At 38.2% G+C, this 23543-nt stretch overlaps 1 protein-coding gene across 1 annotated transcript; it reads left to right on the top strand.

The window, feature by feature from the left end:
- Positions 1-1389: 1389 nt before the first annotated feature.
- slc6a11a (solute carrier family 6 member 11a) lies at positions 1390-23441 on the top strand. Its single transcript, XM_071493985.1, has 14 exons — positions 1390-1560; positions 5452-5586; positions 5702-5842; positions 6325-6412; positions 7307-7439; positions 10494-10628; positions 10724-10827; positions 11150-11274; positions 11488-11600; positions 11692-11829; positions 12014-12116; positions 20577-20677; positions 20779-20949; positions 21096-23441. The coding sequence occupies exons 1-14, from the start codon at positions 1428-1430 to the stop codon at positions 21210-21212; spliced, it is 1737 nt and encodes a 578-aa protein (XP_071350086.1). The 5' UTR covers positions 1390-1427; the 3' UTR covers positions 21213-23441.
- Positions 23442-23543: the final 102 nt, after the last annotated feature.

Below are 23543 nucleotides of genomic sequence, written 5' to 3'. Positions count from 1 at the left end.
CCATGCCACAAACTCCCTTTTACAATAATTGCAATTTATCAAGCTCCTCAGTCTCTGTTCTGCATTTGGGTCCTCAAAAAACAGTTATTGGTTACTGCAGCAGGGACTTCAGAAGTATCTTTACATTGTGGTATTGCTGCTTTTACTTGGGTAAATGATGTGAATGCTTCCACCAGTGATTATTTCAGAGCTTTGGCTGGAAAGACTGAATGCTTTTGTGTGACAGCTGAGAAACCCACGAGCAAGCAACAAGCTACAGTAACTGTTGGAAGTGTCACTTTGCTCTCAAAGGAATGACCAAACATCCTGAAGTGCCCCCTGCTGTGACCTTAAAATACTTAGCTACACAGAAATAATCCCCTTGGAGCAGAAAAGGGGGAGAGGCATGACAGTGCTTTTGCAACTGCATTAGATAAGAGAGAGCTTATATAAATAAGTATATAATATTAACATATTTAACACCCGAACAAAAATAACCTCTAAATATCTTGTATAAGTGTTCTGTCACAAATATTGTGCTGTAGAGTACATGAATAACTGACTAAATCTGACATTTTCACTGTCTTAAATGAAATTTGCTTTAGATATATCAGTATGTTGGCTACCTGCCATCACTCCAAGTGCCCCTGTCACTTGAATTGGCTCATTATTGCTGAACACTTATGTGACATGATTTATGTGTCTTTCAATATGGATCCTAAAATGTATGCCTTTAGTTATTGAAGGCATGAACAGTCTTGATCCGCTGATGTGCTGTCCCTCCAAGCTATGATGTTCAGAAGTTTGACTCATATGGCAATGCATATACATTTTCTTCTAAAAGTAACCTGTGTATAAATACAACTTCACTACAAAAAGTTCGGAGTTTAGTGAGGTGAAGCATATGGAAAGACGTATGCACATGCACATAGAAAATAACACATAACACACAATAAAAATTCTCGGTTTCATGACAAAGGTTCACTTGGAGGCTTTAAGAGGTAATTATCTGACTTCCATGGCATGTTTTATTATATAAAACATATATATATATATATATATATATATATATATAAATACTTGAGTTAAGACTGACAGGCTAATCGGTATGTGTTAAAATGTATTTGCCTTAGGTAAAGTAACACGTCGACCAGTTAACAGTAATTCATACCTTCTGTGAGACAGAGAGCTGTGCTTTCAAAGCCCTCAATACCATGTCCAAAAAGAAATTAGTCACACTGAATACTTGCTGGCAAATAACTTTTTGTGCATCTAGAGGTCCCCCTTGTGGCTATAATACCTTGCGGTCTGTCAATTAGGTAGCCCTTATACAAATCAACATCTGACGGTACCCAGCAAGTCAGTCCAGACACTCAAAGGATCTATGCCACTTTTTCCTCAGTGGTTTGGCAGACTCTCTGTGCAGGCTGCTCGATCTTCCTCCAGAGATGACTTCACAGACAGTTGAGGAACGTGGTAAGTGGGGTAGCAAAAAGGAGTTCATCCTGTCTGCTGCTGGTGCGATCATTGGACTTGGGAATGTGTGGAGATTTCCTTATCTGTGCTACAAGAATGGTGGTGGTGAGTATTTATGTTTATTATTCTCTCAGGTTATATTATTCCTTCCCTCACCCCACCTTAAAAAAAAGTGCAGTATCGTGCCAGATCCTGGGTGAAACTCTTATATAGTCTATAAACTAGAGAAATGTATTGTAAATTGTTAGGATATTGTTCATTATTCACCAAGGACAATTATTAGATTTTCTTTTCCTTAATTTCATTTGTTGGGTCTTGACATTTTTTGCAATAAAATATTTAATGAAAAAACAAATCACATTGGATTACAGGAATTCACAAATCATTTTTTTGAAACTTGACAATTTGACAACTTGAAAAATGCACAGTATTTTACATATGATAAACTGATGAATGTATTATAAGTTTATACAAACCCTGTATTTAGTCACAAACCATGCAAAATGCCTACTGTAAAACACTCTCATTCTGTTTGTGGCTCCCTCTGCTTCACATGTGATGATTAAGGATCTGACAGGTTATGAAAGGCTATAAAAATATGTACTGCCTGTGTTTGTACAAAGAGCAGCATCCCAGTCTTTGTTGTCTCCCTCCAATTTTCATTAACTTATAAAACATGATGGTTCACATCCTCAGTAATTCACACATGAATAGTTTTCACACAAGACGGTGAAGTAAGTGTTTTGAGTCATTCACCTTAAGAGTAATTGGATACAATGAACCTGACGCTTGACTGGTAATCATCCGTTAACGAGATTAAGTGGATAATAGATATGATGCTGTCTTGTTTTTTAATGGTGCTTCTGGCCCGTCTCTTACATGATGACTATACAGACCATACTGAGTAGAATGACTATTAAAATATGTATCGTACAATATGGAGACAAAAAAATACGAGAGTCAGAAGGACATGTCATCCATCATTTTACCAATACAGGTGCATTTTGTCTTTTGTTTTGTTTTTAATGATAACTTGTGATGTTTTTCCTCATTTTTACGTCTATTTTCATCATACAATATTTTGCCTCCATCATTGTTAGTGGGTTTCTAAATGTCTCCTTTCCAGCAGTCCCAGAGACATACATTTGAAGTATGTCAAGTGGTGATGCCTAAATTATATATATGTCCTTTTAAAAGGTCATGTGCTGTATTTCTGATGTCATAACCACATATGGATTTTAGATCTTGATCACTATGTAGCTCTGTGGCTCAAACCCAAACTATGTAAAGACCACACCTGTCAACAGAGGTATCTCAGCTGTAGATATAAATCATCTGCAGTCTTGAAAAGGTTACTTTTGAAATGTAATGGTTTACAGATTACTTATTACTCTATTACAAAAGTAAAAAGTAATGTAAGTTTTTTTTACTTTTTACTTTATTACTTCATGAAAGTAATGTAACTAATTACATTTTTAAAATTACTTTTTAGAACCATTATTTCAAGATGCAGCATGATATATATACATACACATTTTTATTTTTATTTTTTTTCATCCAGCTGGTTAGAGGTTTCTTTTTAGGGATTCTGTACATAATGATTATCTGGGATTTAAACAGACTTTGACGTAATACTATTATTTCAAATGTTGTGATGTAAATAACTTGTAACAGGATTACATAAATAAATCATAAAATAAATGTATCTGTAGTCTATTACAGTTTTTGAGAAAAAAATATAATTGAATTACTGTAACTTATCATAATGCTGGTGACTGCAAAGGGGTTACATCCAAAATATATTCTTTTCAGTAAAAAGCTGATATGTCGAATGTAACATTCATTTGCTGCTTTGCATTTTTTTTTTTTGCTGAGTAGGAACGCTGTCTTCCAGCATATCTACTTAATGTGGGTCATAGGTGTGAGATCTAACAGCACTCACTAACTTAACTTAGCACTTTGCTCTGAACCCCACAGGATAATATAAATTCCCGAAAATCATGTTGTTTTCAGTGCATCATTACTCTGTGATGGTTTGAGTTAGAGACGTGAAAGACTGTTTCTATGTCTCTGCACCTGTGACAACCAGAGCCAGAGGAATATTGGTTACGGGTTGTCCACCTGTCTCACTCTCATGGACACAATATCACAGTAATGCCTTGACAGAACTTCAAATTCTGTCATTCACCTGGACTCGAGGACAAATTGATTGGTTTTGGTGGCTAAAGGTTAAAAGTCAAGGTCATGGTGACCTAACAAAACATGATTTTAGCCTTGTGAACGCAATAATTCGAGAACTCCTCGAGGGAATCCCTTCAAATTCGGCACAAATGTCTACTTGGACTGAAGGACAAACTGATTTGAATTTGGTGGTCAAGGGTCAAAGGTCAAGGTCAGTGTGAACTCACAAAATACTTTAGTCATAACTCAATAAGCACAAAGCTATTATCATAAAATTTCACACAAATGGTTATTATTTTATATGACTCTGGATAAACAGGAAGGTAATCTGATACTAGTCTGCGTGGCGGAGTCATAGCCTACAACCGCAACGCAGTAATTCTTGTAGAGAATCACTTTTCCAACAAGCCCCCATTTTTCGGTAAGTCACTTACTTCGGTTTATGAACTAATATAAATATGGGTTACATTGATGATTTCTCTCTGTATGTTAAGCGGTCAGCTCTCATCCGTCATTTTTGCTAGTGATGTCTAGACATCATTGAATTGGACACACCTATTGGCTACAGTTGGTGTCATCACAGCCAATTAGAGTGTCTGATTCAGAGGCTTAGCTTGGCTGTCAGTTGATTATATAGCCAAACTAAAAGGGAGCAGTTATGTATTATTCTGAGATAAAAGTGAGGAGAAGTTTGTTTAAGACAGACAGATAGGGCCAGTAAGATATTTAGTGCAGCTGAGGCTTTGGAGCTGGTTCAAGAAGAAAAAAAAGCCCAAGTAGTAGTAACCTACTCCTCAAAAGCACTGGTACTCAGGAAAAGATAAAGATAGAAACTTCAAATCACCTCTGGCCCAATTCAAATAAATGTGTGCAACTTTCTGTGTTGAAGTTTTCTTTCATTATTATGGTTTGCAGTGATTTTATCCATAAATTAAGGAAAAATTCAAGGTCTGTTTTTTTTATGGGCTTCTATCCCCAATTACAATGTACAGAAGTCCCTATTGAGTGACACGCAAAATTAGCTGAGATTGTGCATTTCTGAATCTGTGTGGCACTTGGTGAAATCTTTAAAAATTACAACTTTATAAAGCAAGATACACAGATATGAAAAACAGAAAAGTCTTCATGTAGACATGAAGACTTTTCAATCTGTTTCCTAAAATACAACTCCAGTATGCAGTATCCAGGTTGCTGGCAGGCTGCCATTTTTGTTTCGTTTCGCAATCTCATTTTATGCGTATGTTGTATCCAAAATTTAAATTTACATTAGTTTAATTTGAATTTACATTGACTCATCAACAACTTCTCATATAATGGTTCATTGAGATTTCAGACACTCACTAATCAATTGTATTTGATGTCATCATCGGCAGGTGTAGCTGTACCTCTCATGGACTACATTTTGTGTGATTTTTGAGGGTACTAGCCTATATAGTGGATACATTTATACCCACAAAATTCAGACACTCAGAAAGTACAATGTAGGAAGTGCCCTACAGACCTATAGTGAGTAGCCACAGCCAAGTCCATTTGCACTGCAGACTTGTCATAGTAGAAAAAGCACGGGTGTTACTGATAACATTAACAATAGCTCAGTTTTATCCACAATTGTCCCAGTAATTTTGTGACAGTGAGCCAGCATGAACAACAGCAGGATCCTGACACTGAAGCTGCCTTTAAACCTGTGTTTTTCATACTGAAACATGTCATAATAAATTCTTCTGACAAACACAGTGAAGCCTTCCCCCTCAGAAGTTACATGTGTCAGTAAACGAAACAATATATGTGATTATCATGCTTTACTTACATTTGCAGGAGCATTCTTCATTCCTTACATCCTGTTCCTTCTGACCTGTGGCATCCCCCTGTTCATTCTGGAGACAGCACTCGGCCAGTACACAAGTCAGGGGGGAATAATGTGCTGGAGAAAGGTCTGTCCCTTGCTTGAAGGTGAGATACTTTGCACCTATCAAAGCTGTGATACTAAGCAGAGTTTGGCAAGATAACAAACAAATACTGAGGGAATGCAATGTTTACATTTCATAGCATTTCTCTTTTTTTTCAGGCCTAGGTTACGCCAGCCAAATAATCATTTTCTATGGATGTATCAGCTACATTGTGGTCTTAGCCTGGGCATTTCTTTACTTTTTCTCTTCCTTCTCTGGAGAGTTGCCATGGGCCACCTGTAATAACACATGGAATACTGGTAAATTAATTCTTCATCCTGAGGTTTACTTTAATATTATACTAATATAAAAAAGTGGCAACACTTCACTTGAAGTTCCTCTATTTAACATTTTAGGCAGTATATAAACATTTATAACACACTAGAATGTAGTTGTAAGCAGATATGACTGACAATTAAACAAAACATACTTGTAATAATATAAAACATGTGTTAATAGGATAAGTTCTAATTGCTGACAAATAATATCCGTCAATATATATTTAAAATGCCCATACATATATAAGCTTACAGCTATGTTTTAGTGTTTTATTAACCATTTATAAAATTTGCGTATACTTGTTAAAGTGTTCTTGAAAAGTATGTTCTGTGGGTTAGGCAACTGGAAGTTACATAAACTGGTTAATATATTACTTAATAATGTCGAACTAATCGACTAATATGTCAATTGAGCATGCATTTTCAGTTTTAACTGTGTTTAACAATACTTTGATTCATTTCAGATGCTTGTATGGTATTAAACAACTATAATGCCACTGCTAACTGGACCTTACCATTGAATTCATCGTCATCTGTTATAGAATTTTGGCGGTAAGTGTTTATCTAAATGAGACAAAATTTAAATGAGTTACAGATTTCAGTGGTTAACAAGAATAATAAACTTGTGTAATAAAGTGTGTGAGACATAATACAATCTAAATCTATGGTGTCGACTGGAAAACAGAGCATTTTAGAAATTATGCTATATGCCTGGTCAGACATTCTTAGGTATTGAACGTTAAATGGCCGTGATGCAGCCCGACAGATGACTGCTTTTATTTTGAAAGACAGGAGTCTTTGTTCAGGCCTGGTGGGTGTGTACAAACTGCCATTTCTGGAAGTTTTGTTGCACAATCTAGGGTGGGGCAGCCCCCACCATTACAAAATCTGTTATGTAGCCTATTCTTTTGATATATAATTTTTTGCATCTGATTTACATCCAACGAAACTCCCAGTGTAGGTCTTCCTTGCTTCACCTTGAAAAGGAGTCTATTCAGCCAGAATAATTGAAAACACCTGTGTAATGAAGGTGTGAAGGGCCTTTAATTGCATTATATAGTTTGCTGAGCTTTAACATCAGTAGACCATTCATGATGGACTTTTTGACATGTCAGTCAGATATGTAATTACTAACTTTAATAATCGCTGCTGGGTACTAGTGCCAGTGCTCAATGCATTTTTTTTAGCACTCATGCACACACATGCAGACACATTCACATGCACACACACGATTGTATTTGTAGGAATTGAGGTTATTATTATTATTATTGTTGTTGTTGTTGTTGTTGTTGTTAGTATTATTTTAGCCATGGAAAACTGTTTCAGATGATATATTTCATGCTGTTGTCTTTAGCCTAAATAAAAGACTGAAGGATATGTTAACATGTACAGAAGATTGCCTTCATTGATAGTTCAAATATTCTGACAATACATTGGTCCTCACAGACGGCGGGTGTTAAATATATCCACTGGGATAGAGACTTTGGGAAACATACAGTGGGACCTGTCTTTGTGCCTTCTTCTGGCCTGGATCATCTGCTACTTCTGTGTCTGGAAGGGAGTGAGATCCACTGGAAAGGTACAACTGCAACAACAAATGTTAATTCACAATATAGGCTTGTCATGTAATGTACATTTATTTTTAATTCCTTGACTCATTTCTAATTTTTTAAAATTATTTTCTTTATTTTTATTTTGTTGACTAAGAGAATAAATATTTTCAAGAGGCTTTAATCTGATCCCCAAAACATTTAAAGAATATATAGGTATGAGGAAACTCTCTGCTACCCGTGCATTCGTAGACTATTAGAGAAATGTGTCTCTACAAACATTTTTTTGTCAACTGTTGTCACACTTGTCTCTCTTGCTGTGGGAAAGGGCCTTTACAGCAGTGGATTTTAACATGTTGAAACAATCAACCCATAGCTCAACTCATTTATATCCTAATTATGACACAAAATTTCACACAAATGTTTAAAATGATAAAATGATGAAGAAATGACATTTTATACACAAAGAGTTTAAGGTCAACTTCACTTTGACATCATAATGTTCTGCAAAAACGCTTCTGGCCATTATTCAATGCTGTAACTCAGGAACAGAAAGGGAGATTGTGTCTACACATTTGGTCAGAGACTGAAGTGGTGACACTAATCTGGGATGCTGACCCTAAAACTTCACCAAAAAAATACACTTAGTAACTTTAATAAAATTCTTTCAAATTCTTCGTTACATATTATATATGAGTCTTGGCAGACATGGATCGAAACTGCAACTTGATTGGTTAACGATAAACGGAAAAATACAATCGTAAGGTGGTAATTATAGTTTGTCAGGCAGCTGCCAAAGTTGGCTCTCCTGTTGGCACATGCAAAATTGATATCTCACCAGACCAGAGATTTAGTAAGATACTGGTCCGCTAAATACAGATTCCCACCAGTTATCAACTACATAAAGTCCTGGACAAGACTAGAAAAATCAACAACATGATAAATGAATATCAATTCTTCTACTCTCTGGTATCTATGTATATAATATGTAGTGTATTGTACACACTTTGGTGCCCTCCAAGGATAAGGAAAGGCTGGCAAACCAGTGGAAGTCTCCACAGAATATGAATGCTGTTTTGCACTTGTGGTTACCTCAGACCTGCAGACACATGCAATAAATTCTCACCCGCCACTCCCAATGAGCCAAGAGCGGTTGAAGGCACTATTAATGGCAGGTTCTTTCAGAATGGTGTGAAAATTGGCCTGTAGCCAGTCTGTCAAAACTGGACTGAAAATGAGCAGGACTGGCATGAGGTCTGCGATTCTGAGAAAGTCAACAGGAGGCACTGTCTGGCAAACCTCCCAGTGAGAGAGATTTATTTAATGGATCCTGGGTGTCTATATCCCATAATTACCTGCTGTGCATTAACTCCTGACTCTTGCTAAGCAAATGTTAGGAGTAATTCAGTCTCATTAGCATCGTCTCATCCTCCACAATCTTCAAGGTTAATTAAGTTATTGTTTATGTGACACAAGTGTAAATTAGGTTAGTTGTATTTCCCAGGATGATATTCACACTCAAAGTTGACTGGCAGGTGTTTTCAGCATGTGCAGACAAATCAGGGTTGTTAAAATACAAGTAACATTGCTCAGCTGTGAGATAATGTGCACTGAAAAAGTACCACAACTACTACTTTGAAGCATCAGACATGAAACAACCCAATGAAGCTTCTTAATGTGGCTCCAAACATACTGTACATTATATTGTCATATTATTTAATTTGTACACTGGAAGACTTTTTAGTGTAAATTTATAGAAATTTACTTGCAGCAGCTTCGCCCATAAGGTACTGTATTTCTTACTGTTTCTTACTGTATTTTAGAATTACAGTAAATCACTGGAAATACATGTCCAGTGATTTACTGTATTCTTGACAATAAACAAGTTAATGAAAAGGGACAACATTCATTATGCAGTTCATTTTTAAATATTTATTGAAAAAAAAAATTTATTCAAGCAGCAGAACAATATTGAGTGAGTGAGTGTGTATGTGCACGTGTGTATGAAAGACAAACAGACAAACAAAGTCCCACTTGAAATCACTGCGCTTCTTGATGAGTGTAAACATGGAGGTTCACTGATGTTGTCTCCTCTTTGACCATGTTCCCGCTCTTCTTGGTCTCATGTCTCGCTTTTGTGCCACTGAGGTTTAACATCAGTGCAGGTTCTCAAAAACAATTTAGAACAAAATAAATAATTGTCTTGAAATATCTCTCACAAAACATTTTTTGAGTTCTTAATACATGGGATCAAAATGTAGACACCACAAGGAACCTTTTGTCACAGTTTCTACATGGACAAGAAACTGTCACACCCTCTATAATTTGTGCGTTCTGTGTGTCACACCTCATAGAAAAATTCCCCATGACAGTGTGTCATTAACAATGCATCCGTGCAACAGTTTGGCATAAACAACAAAACAGTGAAGAGAGCGTGGTTCTTTAAATGTCTGAATAAAGTCTTGTATGATTCTTTTTGTCAACTGGAGAACAAAGCATTAAGTTAGACTTACTGCCTCACTACATCAGTTCAGTTAAATTATCTTTCAGCAGAAACAACAGTGATGTTTAATGGTATTGTAAACTGAGACAAAATACTGACATGTTAATTTTAGCTATAGCTAAAAAACTGCATGAATCTTTTCAATGACTAAGACTTCAGTCTTAAAAGGCAGAAAATTCAACTGGAGAAGGTTGAGGTGAGGCTGTGTCTTTGTGGTGACAGAGACTGGTTGGTGAATGTGCTCCAAGGGTGAAATCCAGAAAAATAAAATGCAAGCTGCAAAAACAGCCCAAACTCTTTCGCAAGACCTTGTTATGCAGTTAATTTTTAAATCTTAGCTCCACCCTTTTTTTCACCTTCCCAAGATGCTCAGCTGTTCACAGTAAAGTTTACAGTAAATTACTGTAGATAATGGCATTCTCTGAAAGTGCTGTAATGATGTTTTTTTTCTCCCAGATTGCATTGCAGTTTACAGTATGGCACTGTACGACACTAATACAGCAGAATACTGTTAAGATTTCACAGTAAATTTACATCACAGGTTTACAGTGTAACAAAAGGTTTTTCTTCTTAAATGTAGGCTACCTACTTCACAGCCACATTTCCCTTCGTCATGTTAGTAGTGCTGTTTCTCAGAGGAATGACCCTTCCTGGAGCCCTCCATGGCATCAAGTACTACCTGTATCCCAATGCTGCACGGCTTGCTGACCCACAGGTATTATTCAACCTGTGTTCTACTTAGCACTGGACTATTCTATAGCTAAAGTGACAGTGTTAAAAATCAGAACATTTTTATTCACTGGTTCTTAGGTTTGGATGGACGCTGGAACACAAATATTTTATTCCTATGCCATATGTTTGGGATGCCTGACTACGCTTGGGAGCTACAACAAGTTCAACAACAACTGTTACAGGTGAGTAGTTCATAAGTGATACTGCTCTGTGATTATGTGAAAGGCATCAATAAACACTTGCATAATATGAACAAAACAGCCCATGTAAAAATTTGATTTCAATATCAACCTTTGTAATCTGTGCATCTTTTATTGTTATTTTAGTTGGCTTCAAGGCACTTTAATCTTGTTGTTTAGATTTCAGTGTGTGTGTCAGCTTGCATGTACTGTACTTACTGTGCATTTTCTGAAACATGGTAATCACAGCTTTATCAGTCCTTTATCAGTCTTTGGGCTGTGATACCAAGAAATACTGACTAACAGCATTGTTTCTGATTTGCAGAGACTCCTTCTATCTTTGCTTGTTGAACAGTGGGACCAGCTTTATATCTGGCTTTGCCATCTTTTCAGTTCTGGGCTACATGTCAGTAAAGCAGGGTGTTGATATATCTGCAGTTGCTGAGTCAGGTACTCATTTTAATTTTGCCTGAAATCTTTAAATTGGCAAGGAGCATGCTAGATACTGTAACATATCAGCTCCTACACTGTAGTAAGCGTATTAACTTGTAGAACAATGTGGAGAATTTGAATTTTTCTTAATTTGTCACCCCTAAATTATAAAAGCATGAAAAAAGACACTGTGGCAGCAATTATTTACTCAGTGATACTTTCTTTTTGCAGGCCCTGGCCTTGTCTTCATAGTATACCCACAAGCTGTGACCCTTTTGCCGTGGCCTCAGGTCTGGTCCATGTGCTTCTTCACCATGATCATCTTGTTAGGAGTAGATGGCCAGGTCAGCTGCAGCCCTCCTCATTTCTCCCAGAAAATGTCATACAATGCTTTTTTTCCTCTCTACACTAACTTGTCTCTCTGTCATTCTCCAGTTTGTTGGCCTGGAGAGCATCATGACCTCTTTAACCGATGTCTACCCTTCCCATATCCGAAAAGGATACCGCAGAGAGCTTCTTCTAATGTTCATCTGTGCTGTTTGTTATGCATTTGGACTGTTATTGGTGACAGAGGTGAGCTTTGAGAAGTACATTCATGGTTGGTTATATAAGGGATTTAGCATGTCAGAGCAATTTGCAGCCTGATCCTTTCACATCCAATACACAGCATTTGAACTCCTGTGGACTTAAATCAGTTTGAGTCACTTACACAAACCAATTGATATCCAGACCAATGTATTGCCCGTTTTAATTTTAGGCTGGGGCATACATTCTTCAGATCTTTGATCACTATGTATGCAGTGGTCCCACTCTTCTCCTGATGGCAATCCTCGAGTCGGTGATTATTGGATGGATTTATGGTAAGATACAGCAGTCAATGGTACAATTTTCTTTGGTTTAGCTATACAAAGTATGTTACATTGACACGATACTAACTGTTCAACCTTAGCCTATAATCAAAGCTATATCCCAATTTCATAGTATGTATTAAATCTATAGGCTTTGAATATAAAGTGGGTAAATTAAGTACAATGAAAGATGTCAGTATGTGTACTTAGTTCTTTATTCCACAAAGCAGGACTGTGAAAACTAATGGAACAAAGCACAGCCGATGCAGTGATGATAATTAGTAAGGTATTGTCACAATGAATTAGTAAACTAACCATAGCTGGGGTCACAAAAGTATAGACTATTGTCAAATTAGTAACATGGTCTCTTTGCAACCAAGGCTAATCAATGATGCTAGTGGGCCTCAAGATAAAACTATGGCATCTAGGATTAGAAAGTCCAAGAAAACTAAATACAGCTTGACAGCTTTGATGGAATTTTATTCAGACAACTCAATAAAAGCACAAACAGTCATAAAGCAGAAACTGTATGTTAATGCCAATCTACCATGGTTGCTAGAGAAGAAGATTAAACTGGTAAGTACTGCAACACCTCAGAATCTTTGGGAGCCAGAAATGTAGGGGGTTTACTTGAGTACTACCAGGATGCCTGGACACCACCAAAACACATGATGCACTGTCGCACAGGCCAGGAATTTTGTCATTTTAGGGGCAAGGGCTTTTTTAGGGAACAAAGTCCACATGCCAGGGCACAAAGGTTATTCAAGGATTTGATGCCTACAAATAAACAACTTCACTTTCAGATAAGAAAATAAGAAAACAGGAGAATAACGCAAATGACATGAAAATCATAATCGCATCCGTCATCATGTATCAATTAAGATGCATCTTGTCATCATATATCAATTTACCAGAATCTGTAAATATGTAAATATATTTCAATTCAGAGGAACTTTCAGTAGATGAATGTAAGACAAGTCTTCAAGCGTCAAACTCACATAAATTATTTTGCACATTAAAGTTATTAAAGTTCAAATAGTGTATCCATAGTTTCTGTCATTTCGTTCTGTTGACAAGGACTGGAGCTTATCAAGCTATCCTTGACTGAGCTTCTACCGTGCTGTGATCATTTACCCGATATAACATGCATTTTACGCATGTGCAGAAGTGTGTGTAAACTAAACTTGCACATTAAGCATTAAGGCAGCAGTACCAAATAAACGAGCAAATTACACCAATTTATCACTTCTGTGCAAGATCTGCAGTGAGTTTGAGAAGTTTTAGACAGAATATTGTTACAGAATACAATACAATACAGAATAGCTCAGTACGTAGGTTGTGTGCATAGTGGTCGAGAGAGAGAGAGGGAGAGAGAAAGAGAGCGGTGATGCTGGGGGACAGAGTTGAGGACTGCACCTGTGATGCTTTTAAAGCAACCTCGACATTTTGGCAATAGCATGGGCACAAAGACCATGGGAGCCCTAGGGTGTGCAATGTTTTTCAGGGCATCACATCCAGAGGAAAAAGGGAAAGTGAAAATAGGATGCCCGCATTAAGGAAGCTGAACTAGCTCATGTTCAGGCAAAACAACACTTGGAGTTGGAGCGATACAAGTTGGAACTTTAAAGTAAAGGACATTTTCAGCCTGAGCCACAGAGGGCTGAAGGGCCAGCATTGTTGGGCTGTCCTACTCTGTCATTTGATGTTGCTGTCAATTAACAGTTGGTTCCAAAGTTTAATAAAAGGGACCCTGACATTTTTTTTGTGTTGTTTGAGCATTAGCAGAGGCATAAAATTGGTCTGACACTGAATGCATCCTATTGCTTCAGTGTGTGCTTACTGGCAAAGCCCAGAAGGCATTTTCAGCCTTGGGTGCTGCTGATAGTGGTAGCTACCAGTTGGTTAAAGTTGCTGTACTTCGGGCATATGAGTTGGTACCTAAAGCATATCATCAGTGGCTCAGATCTCTTAGGAAAGAGAAGCAATAACACACTGAATTTGCTTGTGATTTAGCCACTCATTTTAGCCGCTGGTGTGCTGCATCCAAGGTAAAGACCCTAGAGGATCTGCAGGAATTAATCTTGCCTGAGCAGTTTAAAATTACCTTGCCAGACCGTATTGTTACCTACATAAATGAATGATGAGTTTGTCCTGACTCAAGGGTTTTTTTTGGTGAGAACTGTGGTCATGGTGATGCTGGCTGTAGAGAGAGTTTTGTGCGGGCTCACTCCAATAAGGGTTCGACAGAAGGGACAGAAAAGTTTTCAGTTAAAGCGAGTAGTGGTTTACATGGAATGTTGGACCTGCGTCATTGCTGCTGTGCAGGCACACACGAAACCTGCATCAGAGTCAGTGAGTGAAGTTCCTGTTGTGGAGAAAAAGCAGGCAACTCCATCAATTAATGAGGAGATTGACCCTGGTCATGCTGCATGGGTGTCTGAGTATGTCTGGTTATGTCTCATTGATTGGAAGTGAAAGAAAAGTGCCTGTAAAGATACTGAGAGAGAGAGAGGCACTGGATTAATTTATCACGAACTCTGTGTTACCTTACTCCCCTGGTTGACAGTATTTTCTGCTCCAAAGCATAAATTGACATTGTTCTCAGAGCTGGTGCAAGGTGACGTGGCCATGGGGGTATGTTCTCCCTTACGTATGGGCAGAGGGCATATCGTCTTAGGGAATGACCTGGCTGGGGAACGAGTATGGCATGATGTTCCTGTGCCTGTGATTACCCTTACTTCCCAGGTAGAGGGTTTCAAGTCTCCGAGCCCTCTCTGCAATGAGTCGTGCAAGAGGTGGTTGTCTTAACATCAAGATAAGAAAAATGAGTCTTTGCCTGCATTTTCCTTGCCTGTGTCTTGCAGCAGCCTGGTGAAACAGCAAAAAGATGACCCTGAACTTCAGGGTCTGTACAGCCAGGTGTGGCCAGATGTTGCGGTGGATAGTGCAGCCCGTGGTTAATTTCTCCAAGATGGCCTGTTGGTGAGAAGATGGATCTCCAGGAGGACTGTTTTGTGGGGGATGAAATTGTGCAAATAGTTTTTAAATTACACTTTAAATTAAGACTCGCTGTACTTCAAGCTGCTCACAATGGTGTGGCAGGTGTGGTGGCAAAAACTATTACCTTGTTCAACAAAGAGTTGGAAAAGAAGATCTTCACGCATCAGCTGTCTTTCTTGAGTTTAATAAGCATTCATGAATGGAGTCACACAAACACAACCGAACAGCAGTACAGTCAGTGAGTGAGTGGCCTGAAGATGTTACCCAGGGCCACAGTCTTATAGTTCCAAAAACACATTCCACAAAGACAAAATACGATACTCTCTCTCACGGGATTGTCTCTGTACTGAGTCTTCACCTGCTTGCCTCTCCCCCAACACAATGTATGAACAACACACTTATCACAACAAGAAGGGTAAAGACATCCACATATATTGTCTACATGTGTTCTTCATCAGTTCACACAGAGGTCTTTCACACAACCATAAAGGATGTACAAAGGTTAGGTTCAAAAACTTAATTAGAACTATCCACACAGTCATTGGTTACACAGTTTTGAATAGGCACACATGAGTTATACCAAAATTTCCCATTACACAGGTCATTTAGGTGTAATAAAAACCTATGATCAACTTATGAAACATTTTTACTGGCCTTTTCTGCTTTTATCAAAACTTGCCACCTATGCCAGTTGACTGGAAGACCAAATCAAGTCATTAAGCCTGCCTCTCTGTATTCTATTCCAGTTGCTGAACATCCATTTGTACATCTGATTGTTGACTGTGTTGGTCCCTTCCCACACTCCAAAGCTGGTTGTAATTTTTTGCTTATGGTGATGTGTCAGGGAACGAGCTATTCTGCTGCCTACTCCCCTCAGAAACATAACCACTAAGTCAGATGTGAAAGCTCTGATACAGTTCATGTCTATTTTTTCTGTCCCAAAAAATATTTAGTTTGATCAGGGGTCTAACTTCAATAACAAAGTTATATGCGGAAGTGTTAAAACTGTTAAATATCAAATATTCTCAGTCCAGCGCCTACCATACGCAGATTAAGGGAGCTCTAGAAAGTTTTCATCAAAGCCTGAAGTCGCTTCGGCGTGTATATTGCATGGAGTTGGCCTTTAGTCATACAGTTATAGGCCCTTTAGCCTCCCTACACAGTGACTGGCAAGCTGAGGAGGCCCCAAAAAACTTAATAGATTGTGTAAATAGTTTCAAACAGCAGTTGTACCAGGCAAATTAGATGGCAAGAAAAAATCTGCAGGCAGCTCAGAGTAAAATGGAAAGTCTGTAATTGGCATGGTGAGCATCGTGAATTTAGTTCTGGTGATCAAGTTCTGGCACTTTTACTTTTAGTTTTCTGGCCCTTACACAGTGGCTCAAAAACCGTCAGACTTTAACTATTTAATCTCGCCCCCTGACAGGAAGAAGTCTGTGCAATTCTGTCACAATAATTTGTTGAAGCCCTATTTTGCTTGCTCTCCTGTGCCTGGTTCATCATATAACTGTTTCAGTGGATCATTCATCCCCACCTCTTGAGAACTTGTATACATCAGATGTTATTTTTGGGCACTTTTTGCCGTTATTCAAGCAGCCACAGTGAGAGACAGACAGGGAAGTCATGGAGAGAGAGGGAATGACATGCAGGAGCATGGGTCAGACTCTCAGACAACCCAGATGGCTGGAGTTAGAAGTAAGCCTTAATGGTATGCACCCCACCAGGTGAGCCGCTAGGGCTCTCCTGAGATTATTAAAACCCGTGAAATGCTGAACTATTCACCTGAACAGACGCAAACAGAATTGGTCAATCTAATTAAAGGGTATCCCTCTCTGTTTTCAGATACTCCATCTCGTACTCATCTTACTGAGCATGATATTGATGTGGTCCAGCCAGTTAGAGTTTTTACTGCATGTCTCCAGACAAGAGTGAGTATTTAGAAACTAAGGTCAAATACATGCTTGATAATAAGATGCATGCATGTTTAGTTGGTCTTCCCCATGCTTGCTTGTAAAGTAGCCAGATGGTATGTTCTGAATCTTTTTCACTCCCATGTATGGAGGATTGTGTTGACCAAGAAGGCTCTGCTAAGGTTGTCAGTAAGTTTGACATATTTAAAGGTTACTGGCAGAGCCAGGGAGATCGCAGCATTTATTACACCTGGCAACTTGTAGTTATGCCATTTGGGTGATGCCCCAGCCACTTTTAGTCCCTTTCCAGCATCTTATGAACAAGGTGGTGTCAGGCCTGGTGGGTTGCGCTGTGTATTTGGATGATGTTGTGATATACAGAGACTCTTGGGAGGATCATCCTCAGCACATCCATTCCCTATTTGATCTATTTCAGTGTGAGTGAGCCAAATAAAACCAAAGGTGTTGGCAGTTCACCAGTTTCCTGTCCCTGTACCAAGAAAGAACTGTGGGTTATGGTGGGATACTGTCAGTGGTCACTCCACTCACTTCTCTTCTTAGCCCAAAGATTAAGTTAGACTGGTCTAACTTCTGTCAAGAAGCTTTTGAGTCTGTTAAGTCTTTGTTGTGGTCTGCTCCTGTCCTAGCAGCTCCACAGATGGATTGGCCTTTCACGCTGTATGTGGATGTTAGTAAGGTGGGAGCTGGTGCTGTGCTCATGCAGGCAAATGAAAATGGTGTTGACTGCCTGGTGAGTTTCTTTTCTAAAAAGTTCAGTTCACACCAGTAAAATTATTCAGTCATTGAAAAGAAGGCACTGGAACTCATCTTGGCTTTGAAACACTTTGAAGTATATGCAGGGGGTGGATGAAGACCTTTAGTAGAGTACACCGATCATAACCCAGTAACCTTTATTCACTCACTCCAAAACCCAAATCAATGACCTATGCATTTTGGTCTTTTCCTCCAGCCATTTCATTTAGACATATGGCATGTAAAGGGAACTGAAAATATGGTGGCTGATGCCATGTCCCGAACTATGTCTGTTTAAATTAACTTGTGTTTTCCTCCCTGCAGTGTCTTTCTGTTCGATCTGGTCATCTCTCTTAAAATGCTTCCTAGGTAAAAGACCTTTAGGTGAGGTCTTGATGGCTTGGACTCAGATTGGTATTAGTATTGGTGGCAAAAAAAAAAACGTGCTCGGGGCATACATTAATTGCATATTAATGTATTAATTGCATATTAATGCATGCCCCGAGCACGTTTTTTTTTTTTTTTTTGTATTTGATAAGATTGTTGAAAAGTATTTGTTTTAAATTTTGGTACATTATGAAGTGGTTGTGATTGAGTTTTGGGGATCCTAGTGAGGACCCCACCTTATGAGAGGGGATGTGACAACCCCGGCCACTCTGCCTTCCAGATTGTTTTGTTGTGCAACTTCATTCGCTGACAGTGGGAGTTAGATGGTAGGTGGAACTGGGAGGGTCATCTGCTCGACTGGCAGGGCTTCCAGAAGATGTAAGGGACAGCCTTTCTGGCAGTCTCAATCTCTCAGCCTCTCAGCCTGGCCTGCTACATCCTCCTCAGCCTCCTTTCTTTGTTTGGTTTGCCTCAACATCCAACATACATCACAGCATATCTTTACTCATCCCTACACTCCTAACATGACTGATATGTCCCTTACTTGCATACCATAACGTTTAGTACCGTATGTTGGTAAATTTGAGTTACATAAATTACTTTCAGGTGATATATCTGTGTGTGGCCTCCCTTATTGTTGCCAGCCCTAAACCGGGTGATAACATTACCTAGCATTAAGTTAAGCCACTAGTCATACAGTGCATCCGGAAAGTATTCACAGTGCTTCACTTTTTCCACATTTTGTTGTGTTACAGCCTTATTCCAAAATGGATTAAATTCATTTTCTACCTCAAAATTCTACACACAATACCACATAATGACAAAGTGAAAAAAGTTTGCTTGAATTTTTTGCAAATATATTAAAAATAAAAAACAAAAAACATTACATGTACATAAGTATTCACATCCTTTTCCATGACACTCAAAATTGAGCTCAGGTGCTTCCTGTTTCCACTGATCATCCTTCAGATGTTTCTACAACTTGATTGGAGTCCACCTGTGGTAAATTCAGTTGATTGGACATGATTTGAAAATTTATTAAAAATAAAAAACAAAAAAATCACATGTACATAAGTGTTCACAGCCTTTGCTCAATACTTTGTTGAAGCACCTTTGGCAGCAATTACAGCCTTTTTGTCTTTTTGAGTATGATGCTACAAGCTTGGTACACCTATTTTTGGGCAGTTTCTCCCATTCTTCTTTGCAGAACCTCTCAAGCTCCATCAGGTTGGATGGGGAGCGTCGGTGCACAGCCATTTTTCAATCTCTCCAGAGATGTTCAATTGGGTTCAAGTCTGGGCTCTGGCTGGGCCACTCAAGAACATTCACAGAGTTGTCCCGAAGCCACTCCTTTGTTATCTTGGCTGTATGCTTAGGGTTGTTGTCCTGTTGGAAGATGAACCTTCACCCCAGTCCGAGGTCCTGAGCGCTCTGGAGCAGGTTATCTTCAAGGATGTCTCTGTACATTGTTGCATTCATCTTTCCCTCATCCCTGACTAGTATCCCAGTTCCTGCTGCCGAAAAACATCCCCACAGTATGATGCTGCCACCACCATGCTTCACTGTAGGGATGGTACTGGCCAGGTGATGAGCGGTGCCTGGTTTCCTCCAGACGTGACGCTTGGCATTCAGCCAAAGAGTTCAATCTTTGTTTCATCAGACCAGAGAGTTTTGTTTCTCATGGTCTGAGAGTCCTTCAGGCCAGGCTGTCATGAGCCTTTTACTGAAGAGTGGCTCCGTCTGGTCACTCTACCATGCACTGTCAACTATGGGACCTTATGTACACAGGTGTGTGCGTTTTCAAATCATGTCCAATCAACTGAATTGACCACAGGTGGACTCCAATCAAGTGGTAGAAACATCTGAAGGATGATCAGTGGAAACAGGAAGCACCTGAGCTCAATTTTGAGTGTCATGGCAAAGGCTGTGAATACTTATGTACATATGATGTTTTTTGTTTTTTATTTTTAATATATTTGCAAAAATTTCAAGCAAACTTTTTTCACTTTGTCATTATGGGGTATTGTGTGAAGAACTTTGAGGTAAGAAATGAATTTAATCAATTTTGGAACAAGGCTGTAACACAACAAAATGTGGAAAAAGTGAAGCACCGTGAATACTTTCCGGATGCACTGTACCTTCAAAGCAGGTTACCCAGCCTGCAAGGCAAGGGCAACAGGTTGTTTAAAGTGCCTGTAATAAAAAGTTAAAACTGATCTGTAAAAGTCTTTTTAAAGAGTGCCTATCAATGATAAAACAAAATCAGCTTTAAAACATACTTTGCAGGAGACTAGTCTGTTCACTAGTGAACAAGGGCACTTTGGAGAGCAGAAAGAAAGATGTTCGCTTCCAAAAATAAATGCATTAATCTGTATAGCATGTATAGAGCAGGGACAGAGCTCATATAATGTGTTTCTCTTAGGTGCTGAACGCTTCTATGACAACATTGAGGACATGATTGGGTACAAGCCTCTATCACTGATCAAGTACTGCTGGCTGTATGCCACCCCTCTTATTTGCGGTGTAAGTGTCTTAAGCAGTCCAAAATACATCACATTTATATTAATAGTCTTTTATTTTGATCTCACAATGTTTATGTATTTGTGATTTGTTTCCCTTTATAGGGTACATCTGTCTTTTTGCTCATGAGATACACCCCCCTGAGGTTCAATAACTCCTATGTGTATCCTTGGTGGGCTTACTGGATTGGCTGGTTTCTGGCCCTGTCATCTCTAACTATGATTCCAGTCACCATGATCTGCAAACTGGCCAAAGGAAAAGGGACTCTGTGGCAGGTAAATGGTGTTGTGGGTGGGTGACTTGTTATTATTTAACTTAAAGGATTTGAATTTATTAACTTCGCTGGAACCTATTTTTGTTGCCTGTGCATACTTTGCTGCTGCAGGTGATATACTTTGACAATATTAATACCTTTCACTAGCGCATCAAGATAAGCTCCCAGCCTGCAGATGACCTTCCAGTGATGGCAAAGGAAATGGCAAGCATCACGGATATATTACATGTTGATGATGGTGGAAAAAATGTCAGTATTGAATGAAATGCCAATCCTTTAAAAATCACTTTTCTTTTAAGGGCAGGTTTACTATGTTTAAGGTGGTTAGTATTCATATACCGATATTTGTTTTAAGGTGAGGTTATCTATCTGAATACAGTACATATCAAGTATGTCTCAAATGTCTCATATAAATTGCTGTTTTTGTTTCTTAATTTTTTTTATTGAATTATATTTGAAATTGTTATAGATAGAGTGGCAACCTCTTTTCTACAACCCACATCTCCAATATATGCTGGCCCTGAAAGGTCAACACAATGCAGAAGCCACAACACAAATGCAAACGCTACAACACGAAAATCAGGGACAGAGAGATGTGGAATGACATGCAGCAACAAATTCGGACGTCAGGGAGTTGATGCAGTGACTCACTACTCAGAAAACAGAATACACCCTAACCACTCAACTATTGGGATTCCTCTGGTCTATTTTTGACTTGAAAAGTTTCTTAAAGAGTTCGAGAAGTAAGTGAAACGTTATTTCTAGATAACTGATTAATGTTGCTATGTGATTGTCACAAATGAGCAATGTTTTTCAATGTATTTTTATTTTCATATTCATGTCCTTTTCTCATACTCTATTTTCATATTTATTGTTATAGTAATAGTATAGATGGCCACTGCTCACTTCTGTTGTGACTTAACTTCCATTGTGACCTTTGTATTTGTGTTTTGGCGTTTGCATATTTGTTGACTTTTCTGGGACACTGTTCAAATACCTCCAAATCTAAAGGACTACAATGTTTTTTTTATGTTTTAGCCTATTCAATAGCAAAAAAAAAAATCGTTTACATTATTGCCAACAACCGGCAGGGCATTACAGACTATAGCACAGATCATAGTATGTTATGAAAATTAATTTGCAGACTTGGAATTTAATCATAATAATAAAATAGTACAAACCATCACAGTGACACTATGATGGATTAAGACAGTAGAACAATCAAGTTACATGTGTAATCTGGGAATTTAAATGCAGCTCTCACTCTCTTCCACTATAGCTGCTCCCTGCTTGCAGGGACAACTACTAGAGCTGCTTACAAGTTATTTAAACTGAGAATATACTTACTGTATGTTGTTGTTCAAGTGCCTGAAAATTTGTAAGTATTTGTACTTCAATATTTGTAAGTTATTCAAGTTTTTTTCTATAACAGAAATATTAATGACTAAATAAGCAATAGTCAAATTTGGCATCCTCCTTACTTCCAGGAGTTTAGCACACTCAGGAAAATGTTGTTTCTGCAATTGGGTTTTTTTGGTGCTGGTAGATGTATTTTGTTTCCTCTGTACAGAGCCAAGAAAACAAAAAAGGGTATTTCCCAAAATGTTGAACTATTGTTTTAAAGCAATATAAAATAAGTGTTTATACAGGTCTGTTGGTTTTACAAGCTTATACAAGCAGTAGCTCATAAACCTTGAAATAAAAAGCTATTTAATTTCAGAAAAAGATGACTGGCAGGCTTCCACAATGCTGCCTTTGAACTCAGTGAACTCTTCTATGATTCTGTTCAGAATCATAAATGCTGTACACCCCTGTGACCACTGGAGCCCTTATCCTCATTCCTCCCCTTTGTTCTCCTTAGTGTCCTGTTTTTCTAACTGAACAGGCATGAGTAGCAGCCATTCTCTTATTATAATAGACTGAGCTATTCATGTGATCCCATCTGTGAAACTCTCAAAAGCTCAAAACCTACAGCATCAACACAATCATCACTATCAGCAGTGTTGACTAAGATTTCTCTGACATAAGTCTCTCCAAGTTGATTTTCATACTGTACTGATATGAACTCAAACTAAAACCAATAAAAACAACCATTACGGTGGTGGGGTCTTTTAAATAGCTAATTTGATTATGGACATTTTCTTTGTGACTGGCATTGACTCTTTAAGAGAAATTAAAAAATGATCATGCTTTTACTTGTGTAATATTTTATAGGTCAGTATATATTTTACTTAATTTAGATGTTTTTTTTAAAAAAATATAGAGGAATATGTTAAACCAAATTAATGTACATCCTGAGGCTGTCAAAATAAGTGTTAAGCTACTTGCTACGTGAATTTGTAATATGCATCCTATAGTGCCTTATACATTACTTTTACTCATCTAGGTACATAGTATTTTCTTGGATTACTATACTGAGCAGGGTTTTTTATGTAATTGTTGTTTTTATATGCAATTTGAAATTTGTATAATAAAATATATTCTGCGACAATATGGATTGTTTCATTTTCATTGTGTATGCATGTGAGCACGGGAGCAAACTGATATGTGGACAAGTTAGAAGTGGTCTAATTACTTTCCAAAGCCACTGTATTG

The sequence above is a fragment of the Trachinotus anak genome, unplaced genomic scaffold (genome assembly GCF_046630095.1).
Source record: "Trachinotus anak isolate AG129_WGS33_773 ecotype Australia unplaced genomic scaffold, CSIRO_AGI_Tana_v1 ptg000013l, whole genome shotgun sequence".
Classification (NCBI taxonomy): domain Eukaryota; kingdom Metazoa; phylum Chordata; class Actinopteri; order Carangiformes; family Carangidae; genus Trachinotus; species Trachinotus anak.
Note: the sequence above shows the minus strand (reverse complement) of the source record. Positions and strands in the feature narration are given on the sequence as shown.